Source organism: Poromitra crassiceps, assembly GCF_964638095.1.
Source record: "Poromitra crassiceps genome assembly, chromosome: 1".
Classification (NCBI taxonomy): domain Eukaryota; kingdom Metazoa; phylum Chordata; class Actinopteri; order Beryciformes; family Melamphaidae; genus Poromitra; species Poromitra crassiceps.
The window spans coordinates 125369268-125381299 of record NC_139623.1 but is presented as its reverse complement, the minus strand read 5'-3'; the positions used below and the strand labels follow the sequence as shown (position 1 = coordinate 125381299).

The following is a 12032-nucleotide window of genomic DNA, read 5'->3' as shown; positions in this document are numbered from 1 at the left end:
TGTAACAACTTTTTTTTTTTTGCAAGAGCGAGACAGAGCCACAGCGGTCTGTGATACGCGAGCCGTGCCTGGCCAGGCCTGTCAATCACGCCCCAAAGCATACTCTATTTGACTCTAAATGGGACTATAATTGACTAAATAAACATCGTGCTGTATTGAAGAAGACTTGAAACTAGAGATTGAGGCGATAAACTAATTAGGAAAGTGTTTACTGAGATAATGTATCAAGTGAGAAGTAGGCTCATTTTCTCATTCACTTCTATACAGACCTAGACTGTGTAAATGGGCGAGTTATGTACCCCCCCCCCCCAACCCCCCGCCCCAACCCCAACTCTGGGAGATGCCCAAACCTAACCCTAACCTTAACCCTGAGCGTAATCCTAACCCTAACCTAAACCCTATCCTAAACCTAACCTTAACGCTAAGCCTAGCCTTGACTCTAAACCTAACCCTGACCCTGGCTCTAACCCTGACTCTGGGAGATGCCCTACCCTAACCCTGCCCTTAATCCTAATCCTAAACCTAAAACTAACCTTAACCCTAAGCCTGGCCGTAACCCTAAACGTAACCCTGACCCTGGCTCTAACCCTAACCTTAAACCTAACTTTAACCCTAATGCTAAAACCAATTGGCTATGGGACACACCCCAGGACTTGATCAAACCTGGGAGGGCCTTCCTCAGGTGAGGGTGTCTAGTGAAAATTGGCCCAAACCACCCAATGATCCTGGGGTCCACTACTGATGATGTGTCCTAAAATCTAGATAACTCAAGGTAGAGAAAACACATAACCAGGATCAAAAACTCAAGGAGAGAAATTGTATATAATCAAACTCGACAAACTTAAAGCCGAACCCTGGCCCTGGCCTTGACCCTAACCCTGACCCTAGGCCCTACCTCAAACCCTGGCCCTTATAGCTTGAGCATTAGCCAAAGTGCCCCCGGTACAGTTATTTTAACATGGGGATGAATGAGGAATGATTTTCTTCTTTTTTTTGCGGGGGGGTTCCTATCTGGAGGAAACCCCAGGGGAGCACATGTGAACTCCACACAGAAAGGCCCTTTTGATGAGCTAGCCTACCTGGGCAGTAGGCAGCGCCCCAGGCGGGAATCGAACCAGGACCTTCTTGCTGTCAGGCGACAGCGCTACCACTGCGCCACCATGCCCCCCCGTGTGTGTGGTTGTGTGTGTTTGTACCAGTCTGTAAAGTTGTTTATTTCTGATGTAAAGTTGGGCATTTTAACAGGGCGGTCTATGAGGATTTACTACCTTTTGGAGCCAGCGTCAAGTGGCCATTCGGGGAACTGCAGTTTGTTACTTCTGCGTTGGCTTAATTTTTCAGAATCGGAGGTTGGGGCTTGAGTGACACACTTACTGCACACTTCAATGATCTGTGATGGCATTTTCTCCTTTGTTTCTGGTTGGGCATTACTAAATTATATACAGAGCTGTATGGGAAGCAGGTAAACCCGCCTAAACTCAACTTAGCCACCTCACAGTTAAGTAGTATGAAACTGATCTGTTGCATGAAGATGGGGGCTTTGAGGGAAAAGGCAATCAGCTACTGGTTTTATGAATGTACAACGGATTTCCCTTCATACATGTGGTTGTTTGGTTCTCTTTATTTATCGCGACATCACTGACTGTATGTTGTACACAGTGATGTAGTATGACATCACTGACTGTATGTTGTACACAGTGATGTAGTATGACATCACTGACTGTATGTTGTACACAGTGATGTAGTATGACATCACTGACTGTATGTTGTACACAGTGATGTAGTATGACATCACTGACTGTATGTTGTACACAGTGATGTAGTATGACATCACTGACTGTATGTTGTACACAGTGATGTAGTATGACATCACTGACTGTATGTTGTACACAGTGATGTAGTATGACATCACTGACTGTATGTTGTACACAGTGATGTGGTATGACATCGCTGACTGTATGTTGTACACAGTGATGTAGTATGACATCACTGACTGTATGTTGTACACAGTGATGTAGTATGACATCACTGACTGTATGTTGTACACAGTGATGTGGACTGACTGTATGTTGTACACAGTGATGTGGTATAACATCACTGACTGTATGTTGTACACAGTGATGTGGTATGACATCACTATGACATCACTGACGCTATGTTGTACACAGTGATGTAGTATGACATCACTAATTGTATGTTGTACACAGTGATGTAGTATGACATCACTGACATCACTGACTGTATGTTGTACACAGTGATGTACTGACTGTATGTTGTACACAGTGGTGTAGTATGACATCACTGACTATAAGTTGTACACAGTGATGTGGTATGACATCCCTGACTGTATGTTGTACACAGTGATGTAGTATGACATCACTGACTGTATGTTGTACACAGTGATGTGGTATGACATCCCTGACTGTATGTTGTACACAGTGATGTAGTATGACATCACTGACTGTATGTTGTACACAGTGATGTGGTATGACATCACTGACTGTATGTTGTACACAGTGATGTGGTATGACATCACTGACTGTATGTTGTACACAGTGATGTAGTATGACATTACTGACTGTACAGTGATGTGGTATGACATCACTGACTGTATGTTGTACACAGTGATGTAGTATGACATCACTGACTGTATGTTGTACACAGTGATGTAATATGACATCACTGACTGTATGTTGTACACAGTGATGTGGTATGACATCCCTGACTGTATGTTGTACACAGTGATGTAGTATGACATCACTGACTGTATGTTGTACACAGTGATGTGGTATGACATCACTGACTGTATGTTGTACACAGTGATGTAGTATGACATCACTGACTGTATGTTGTACACAGTGATGTAGTATGACATCACTGACTGTACATTGATGTGGTATGACATCACTGACTGTATGTTGTACACAGTGATGTAGTATGACATCACTGACTGTATGTTGTACACAGTGATGTGGTATGACATCACTGACTGTATGTTGCACACAGTGATGTGGTATGACATCACTGACTGTATGTTGTACACAGTGATGTAGTATGACATCACTGACTGTATGTTGTACACAGTGATGTAGTATGACATCACTGAGTGTATGTTGTACACAGTGATGTAGTATGGTGCAAAAAGCAAGGCAAACCCACCACCAATATACACAGCAGCATTCAGTTAGACTTTTTACCAGTCCCCCATATACATAACATAACTTTCACCAGTTTCATACATACAATGGAACTGGATGGCACTCGGCTTGCGGTGCTCAAAGCACGAAAAATACATTTGAAAAACTCAACAGCAATGCCTCTTTCCAGAAATCATGGCCCGGTTACTGGAGATAATCCACACACCTTGTTGTGAGCAGTTTCATGTCGGATGTTTTTCTTTTGACTGAACTACACCCACTAGCTGCTAGCTATTGCATACATGAAATTGCAGCAAGCAGCAGGTAGAGCAGCAGCTAGCTAGCAGCTAATGGGTGTAGTTCGGTTTGCAATATAGACCTGCCCAAATATTGAGATATATGATACGAGAGTAGGCCAAGCGTTGTTTTTTTGTTTTGTTTTTTAGATTTAGAATGTAAATTGTCTATAAAATATAATATATTTTATTGTCATGTAATTTCACATAACATCAACATTTATTATGCTCGTTAATGCAATATCTCAGGAACGCCTTGAGGGAATTTCTTCAAATTGGGCTCAAACATCCACTTGGACTCAAGGATGAACTGATTAGATTTTGTTGGTCAAAGGTCAAAGTTCAAGGTCACTGTGACCTCATGTCCATCCCTTCCATCAAGGAAGGGGGCGGGGCTAGGTAAAGGTGCCATAGCTAGGGATAAAAAGGTTGTGTATTTCGATATCCACAAATATGGCAACGCCGACCTTTTCAGCAGCAAGCTCCTCAAACGGACCAGATGGCGCTGGTAGGAATAGGAAAAAATGCATCTAGGTATAGCCAGCTAGCTTGTTTAGCTAAATGGGTTGTTTGCTATGGTGTGTAGATTCATGCACCATAACAGCCATCAGGAGACAGATTAAGATGAGTGAGTGAGTGAATACTAGATGAATGAACACCGTAGTAGGCTACATAGCCTACAGACACTGCTTGCTCGCGTGACCACAGAAGACTCTATGCACAGGTCATGTTTATGGGTCAATCTCTTACACACACACACACACACACACACACACACACACACACACACACACACACACACACACACACACACACACACACACACACACACACACACACACAGACTTACTCTCGGATGGGTAGGGGGGCTGCATGTCGACCTTGTGCACCTCCTTGGCGTAGTACTCCTCCTCGCTGCGCTGGCGCTCGCAGGTGGCGGCGCGTTCGTTGGCCTTCTCCTGCAGCAGGTCGCGCGTGCTGTTGTAGATGGCGATGATGTCGCGCGACACCTCGTGCGGCTCGGGGAAGTCCTCCGGCGGGCTGCTCAGCTTCAGCTTGGACAAGATCTGCCCTCGGATGGCCTCCACGCGCTTCTTCATGAACTGCTCCATGTCCAGGGTGCTGCATGTAGACAGCCCCAGAGCCAGGCTGCACACATCCAGAGCCAGGAGCACGCTGAGGAGAGAGGGGCTCATCTTTACTCTCACACGCCTGGAAACTATAGCGCACAATATAGGGAGAGAAATTGATATAGGAGCCTGGGTCCTCAGTCGGCTCAAACAGGAAACAGGTGCACTTGAATTGGGAAAGGTTAGATCAAGCAATAAATAAGTTTAAGTTTGTCTCCTTTGTAGATAACACATGGATCAAGTGTTGTTGGCGAACTTAACAAAACAAAACAAAAGTCCTGTTCTGCACACTGTTCTGTCGAAAAAGTTCAAACGTCTTTATTGGTCCATGGCTAGACAAAGCTAAAAACTGGGAAGGAAAAAAGTGTTGACGGGGGAGGGTTAAATACCACGGGGCATTTCGTGGGAAAACGGTTCAAAAGTGGAGAGCATGTATGCGCGATGGCTAGTTTCCCTTCCCCAAAAATAGGTGAAAAGTGTTTTTATTGTTGTATGTCCCCAAGTTTAGTAAGGTGTTATCTGAGTTGTAGCTGAAAATCCATGCAACTGTCTAGATGCAAAAAAATAAGAATCCGTTATTCGGTCCGGTGTAGTCCCGTTTGATAGTAAACAGGCAGAGAGAGTGCGTAAAGGCGCAGGAGAATGTCATCAAAGTGGACGCGCCGCGCGGCCATGCGCGGTCTGTTCAGACGCCTTGCCGAGAGGCTGTTGCCAGGCGGACGCACCGCCGTGTAGCCTGCAGCGGGGACGGAGCGCACCTCCGCCGCATCAGAGCGCTCTCAGCTCCCGGTACCCTGCCGCACCTCGGCCGCCTCACAGCAGCCTGCGCTCTGAGAGCTCTCTCCGGGGAAACGTCAGTGTCTTGCAAAGCGAGTCATTGCTGTCTTTTCCCTTTCCTCCCCAACAGATCACAAACTGGTTTAGAAAAACAACAAGAAGTCAAAGCCTGGCGCTCGCAGGGCGCAAGGTGCGGACTCTTTTCAGTCTTGGCTGATGCGTTTTCTGTCCGTTCCGGCGAGGAGGAAATCCATCCAAAACCGTGATTTTCTGTCAGGATAAAAAAAGCTGGTAAAACTCTCACACACACGGAGCTTCCCCCTCAGCTGTGACTGACTGCATGGAGCGTGCCGTGTTGTGCGCTCGGGTCTCCTCTCACCCCATCTAGTTGGGGTTGGCTGGTATTTACGCGTGCCGTGCCAGGCAGGCGGACAGCTGGTGCCAGGCGGACAGCTCCAGGTTTATAAGACCGTTACCACGTGCTCCCCGTGCCGCGCCGCTTCACACACCGTGGTCGCTTCAGCAGGGGACCTGCGACTTCACTCCACGTTACCACACGACTGCGACCTGTTGTAAATATGAGCGCTCTGCTCGGTGTGCCCATCGGGAGTCGGGACAGCGCTGCACGGGTACGGGCCGCTGCGCTGGCCCCTTGCGCGCCGTGACGCAGGGTCCTAAAGCCAGTCGGAGCTCCTTTTTTATTTGAAATTTTCCCCCCATCCAGCTTCCAGGGAAACTCAGTAGGCCTATCTGTTTTTGCCAACAGTTTTCCTTGAAGTGTATTGTGATTCATTCCCAACAGATTGGAAGCAGAGATCGACCTTTCTTGTAGGCTATCATCAGAACAACATCACAAAAGTTAAATAATTCAGTCCCTATACAGTGTTTATTATATCACGCTCTGATTATTATAATTATGATGCAGTCATCATGTGGTTTAGATGCCTTATGAGAGGCTCATTTCACGGCAACCATTTGAGGTGGTGAAGCAGGTGTAATCAATAACATTAATGAGGGCCCCTCGCACTGGAACACCTACAGTGTAAATGGAATGGAACAATTATTAATGGTATTGGTTAAACCTGCTTAATACCACCTCAAAACGGTTGCTGTGAAAAGGGCATCTATCTGAGATAGAGGCCTGGTGCACTAGGCAGGCCCGGCTCCAGACCCAAATTACAGAGGGGGCCTGCCCCTAGCTTGGGCGGGCCAAGCTACCCAAGGGGGGTCCGGGGGGATTCTCCCCCGGAAGAAGATTTTGTACATTTTAAAGTCAAATTCGTCAACCTGGTGCATTTGAGAGCAAAATGAAGAGGCTAAATCTATGAAGAACTACACACATCTCTAATGTGTTGTGACTTTACAAATAATTAGGCCTAAACAATTAATATTAAATGTATTTACACATTGTGCACAAATTGCATTCATTGTGACAAATTTACAATAGGTAATATCCAGCCAGAATCATTGCAAATGGATGTTCAAAGTAACAGTTAGCAATAGCATTCAGTTAATCAATGCCTAATGACAGCCAGATTCTGTTTTAAACTTTAAAACAGAGTTTTAAAAAAAAGAATGGGGGGGTCAGTTTGGGGAATGGGGGGGCACGGCCCGGCCAGGCTCCCCACCAACGCCGGGCCTGGCACTAGGCTACACACTGTGACATATTTGAGAGTTTACAATTATTTTGTTCTAAATGTCCATAAATTAAATAGCCTACATGAATAAATGTTTTGACCATTTGTTCATATGATTTTGGTTGGTTGTGGTATCCTCCTCACTATGTCCATTCTGCATTCTGCTCTATAGGACAAATCAGCGTGACGTCACTTGCCACCCAGAAATGTGGAACCCCGCGGCAGTTATTCGTATGAGTTGTGCCAAATGTTAATATCTCAAAAACTATACATCACATCGCTTACATTTTGACATTCTAAGTGAGAGCAGAAGTAGCTCAATAGTTGAATGTATATGCATGTCATGTTAAAGTTGTGTGAACTGTTGCAGTTTTTTTTTTTATGTAAACAGAGTCAGCCAGCTAGAGTCAGACACTCAAGCCTCCCAAAGCTGATGCTCTATAGGGTTCCATTGCCGTTGCCACCCAGTGACGCGGTTTGTTTATCGAAATGCTGCTCGGCTGATCCCTCGTATTCTTATCTGTAGCCTTCTCTCTGTTGCCACAGCAAACCCACACAAAACATTCAAGTTCAATTTAATCTCAAATGAGTATACATTTGTATAGCTACATTCAGGGATTACTGCACTCTGCAGACAAGGTAGTAGATATACAATATGTGCAAATATGTTTTTCATGATAGAAATGTCTGGGTGCAGCTATACAAATTGAATAAAAAAGTTACAACGGGCCACTGTGTATAAATAACCTGCTGAAAAGTCATGGTCCAATCAGTCACATGTAAATAACAACAGTTTTCTGAGTGGTTGCAAAGCTCTGGCCAGAAGTATGTGATACAAACAAGCTCAGTGCCAATGCTGCAAGCTTCTCCATAGGAAGCAATGGGTTCAAAAAGGAAGTCAATGAGAAAAGCACAAATGATTGATGGCAGGTTCACACATAGTCTCTCCCCAGACTCAAATATTACGTTGAATCGCTGTGCTCCGCATACTAGAGCTCTGCAGCATGCAGTAACGTAGTGTATCAGCGTAAGAACTCTCATGGGTCTGGCGTCGAGACTAGTTCACACATAGCCTACAGTAGCCTACAAGCGTAGAACAGGACAGTGTATGCAATATTTTTTGATGTGACACGTGACACATACTGGCCCATGCATGTTGAGTGTTATGTGACAAAGTGAGGTGTTACATGACATGACATTACGTCATTTGGCAGACGCTTTTATCCAAAGCGACTTACAGTAACACATTTTGTCAACAATAGAGAAATCAACTATGCAACATAATCTATGACGGCTACAACTTCTGAAGGAATAGAGTGGTACAGTTTTTGTGTTATAGAGTGCTAAAGTCACACCCTCTTATCCATATGCACCAAGGGATTTCAACCACTATTCATTTTTCCATAGGCATTTCGTAAAATGCTTATAAAAATAGTTTTACTTGGTCAAACGATTCACCTATATTTAGAATCAGGGGAGATCATAGATTTCACCCGGACCAAAACAAACAAAAACTCTAGTTTTGATCTGAGTGAAATGTTCTATAGTCTCTCCTGATTCTAAATAGCTGAATTGCTTGATTAATGATTTGACCAAGTACAACAATTTTTATAGGCATTTCACATATCAGTCTATGGAAAAAATGAATGGCAGATGAAATCCTTGGTGCGTATGCCAAACCCGGAAGAGGGCGTGAATTTGTCACTCTATTTAGCCAAGCTGTTTGAAAGTGTCATTCAAATACCAGCAAGTGGGTGGAAAAGCTACAATTGACCTTTTTCACAGGAGCCATTTTGTGTCTAAAAGGCAGGGTAAACACAGGCGCAACCAAAACACTGATGAGGGCTTCCAAGTTCCAATCCATGTACCCTGCCTTTTAGACACTGAACCATAAGCTGAATGGTGACTGATAAGATGCTGGAGCAGGCAGACAGACTTCTATCTGATTTGTGTTGGAAACATCAGAAGAGCCACGATGACGTGATTTACTGCTGGACTGTGTGCACGAGGAGCCACAGCATCACAACAGCGCTCCCACTGTAGATCACTACTGACTACTGCTTCTGGCTTTCTGACACAGGGATGCACCATATCACATCTTTTCATCTGATATGCTGATATGTTCCAACTCTGCCGATTGCAGATGCTGATATATGCATGTACTTTTTCCCACCTAGTTTCCGAGAACACACACATTTTCATGTGTGAAAATAGCTCAAGTCTCTCCTGTAGTGGCATTAACACATTAGTATGCCTACTCTTATCGTGATGGCCCACTGGCAGATGCAGACCTAAATGCAATGCTTTTCAAAATGTAAACCACTTCAACTTAGGTTATGTAAAACATGCCATATTTTTTATTGATGTAACATTTTTCTTTCAAACAAAAATGAGTGTTTAGTCAAGCATAGAGCATTTGGGCATAATTAAAGTGTAATGCTATCAATAGTCTGTCATATCAGCGGAAATGTTCGTTTTGTGGCTTATGCAGATATTTAATATTAAAGCCTTTATTGACCGATAGCGTGGCGATATCATGGTGCATCGCTCGCTATTAGCAGTAGTGAAGAACAACTGACTGAAAATGTGTTCTGCCTCTCCCTCCACCTGACTGTTGCTGATAGACCCTTTTCACAGCAGCCATTTTGTGTCTCAAAAAAGCAGGGTAAACAGGTGCATTAATGAGGGCCCCGGCACTGGAACATGGAATGGGAGTTGGAAACTGCCATTAATGTTCTGGTTACACACCTGTTTACCCTGCCTTTGAGACACAAAATGGCTGATGTGAAACGGGTCAATTGGATATCGCCAAATATCCCGACTCCACCACCACCCACCTCCCCCCCCCTCTCCGTTCCCATTCTTGTGTGCTGCCAGGTTGATTTACGTTTATGCCCCACTTTTTTGTCAATGTTTGCCAAAGGCCGCCCCTCTGTGCCCCTACCCAACCTTGAGACAGGCTCTAAGAGACTCAGAGTCCAGGCGGCCGCTGGAAGCCAGATGTTGTCACTAAATCAGTAGCCGCAGTACAGATGTGAGGCCGGGGGGGGGGGGTTCGTGTGGGAGTCTCAGGCTACTCGGCCGCCTTCCAACACCTGTTCCCAACCAGGAAAACTGCAATAGCAGCATATCGGAATACCACAGCACCAGGATTTTTATGTTTCGCAAAGCTCATCTGTGGAACATGGTTGTGTTATTGCACCTGTCGCTGGTCCTGAGATTAGAACAGCATCTTTGTGACCGTGTGGATGATGGATTTAACGATACACCGCGATATTATCGAGCACGCTTTGTACCGTAAGCTTTCCCTGTAATGTGTTAGACAATATGCACACACGCCTACAATAAGTTCATAATGGAGGACCCTTGTGTAAACACTCACATTAGTTTCAGTTCAATAAAGCAATATTTTTCTTCAAAGCAAAATCATTTTGTTTTCTCACCCTAGTATGTTTAAAACGGGGGTGGACTGGAATAAATACCGTGAAATACTGTATTGTATAGCGTCCGTGATATGCTAGATACCGTACCGTACTGTGACATTTCATATCGTTGCATCCCTAGTGTGAGCTGCTAACCCAATTCACTTTTCCCAGAAGGAAACAACTACTACAGTGGAATCCACTTAGTGATGAACCGCTTATATTGATCAAAAAGCTTATTCCCAAATCATTCCTATACACATGCGGTTTAAATAATTCACTTATAGTGATCAATAATTTGCTTACAGTGATCATTTTGGGCCATGTCACACCTGAGAACAATGGACATTCAGTAAATAATGAAGCTGTCCATTTCAATACGTTATATGTACTGTATTCATGTAATAAATATACAAATGTCAATTAGATGGTAATCTGCATGAGAAATAAAGAAAAGGGGAAAAAATCTCTTGATCATTCGCTTATCATGATCAATTTGACCTGTCCCAAACTGATCACTATAAGAGGAGTGCACTAGTGTATAAGGATCATTATAGGGGTTGACTGATATATTGATCGCTGTTCCAGAGGCTCACCCACCCTTCTGGGGGGGGGGCAGCGATTATTTTGGAGTGTTTTGGATAGGGCCATTAACCTTGCAAGGCAGCTGGATTCTCATGAGATCAAAACCATTTGGCAGCGTCAGGGTTTATGCGTGTGGAAAAGGTGAAGTTTAAAGGTAACTGTATGCACCTGCACAGTAGATCGTTTAAACTTTGGTATACTTTTTTAGTTACAGGGCTGGTGGAGCCGGTACCATACAGTGACGTGAAACACTGCAGACTACTGATTGGTCAGAGTCGAGATAATCGTGTTTACCGTCTCTATGGCTACCAGTTGAGTGGAGCTTATACCCTCTTGTGTGTAACATTATTTCCCAAACTCTCCTGTTATTTGCAGCAGTCTTTTGTCTTGCTGCGTTCAGCCTCTGGTGAAATCAAATCCATCTCCTTACTCAGCCTTAAAGTCGAGCTGAACCCAAAAATGACATTTATTTTCTTTTAGTTCAAATACCTGGGTATGCAGTGCACCTATTTAATGATGTATGCAAAACAAATCACAACAATCTAATTTCTTTAGTTTTTCACTTTTTCACATCAAAAGTTCATTTTTCAAGATTTCATTGATAACAGTCATGTACAGTTTGCTGACATCACCTAGTACTATCAAATTTCTACCCCATTTCAACCAATCATATCATGACATGCAGCTGTCAATCAAATCTTCATTTCAGGATAATTTTCTCTTTCAAAAGAAAGAGAAAATGGCGCCTAGTGCCTGTCATCTGGCAGAATTCCTATCCCATAAACTAACTACTAACTTGGCCAATTGTTAGAAACATGAACAAAAAACAAAAACTATAATCTCTAAGTATGCAAAGAAATGTAACTGGCTCGTTAAAACGCGCATTCCAGGGATATCGTATTTACAGCAGCGATAATGGCGCGCGCATCCGAGAGCTTGGTTGTCAGGGGTCGCACTTCGGAGATTCCAGGCCGACGTGCTGCACTCTCCGCTCGGCAACACGAAGGCAGCCGGCTGCCTGCGGCTCGCTGAGCTCCACTCAGCCACT

At 44.2% G+C, this 12032-nt stretch overlaps 1 protein-coding gene across 1 annotated transcript in view; it reads right to left on the bottom strand.

The window, feature by feature from the left end:
- The window catches only part of tgfb2 (transforming growth factor, beta 2), a gene marked incomplete at both ends in the record, with an annotated part of 79434 nt that extends 74805 nt beyond the window's left edge, over positions 1-4629 (bottom strand). Inside the window, one exon of the mRNA XM_083641258.1 lies at positions 4284-4629. Coding sequence (XP_083497384.1) covers positions 4284-4629 — 346 coding nt within the window. The remainder of the gene's footprint in view (positions 1-4283) is intronic.
- Positions 4630-12032: the final 7403 nt, after the last annotated feature.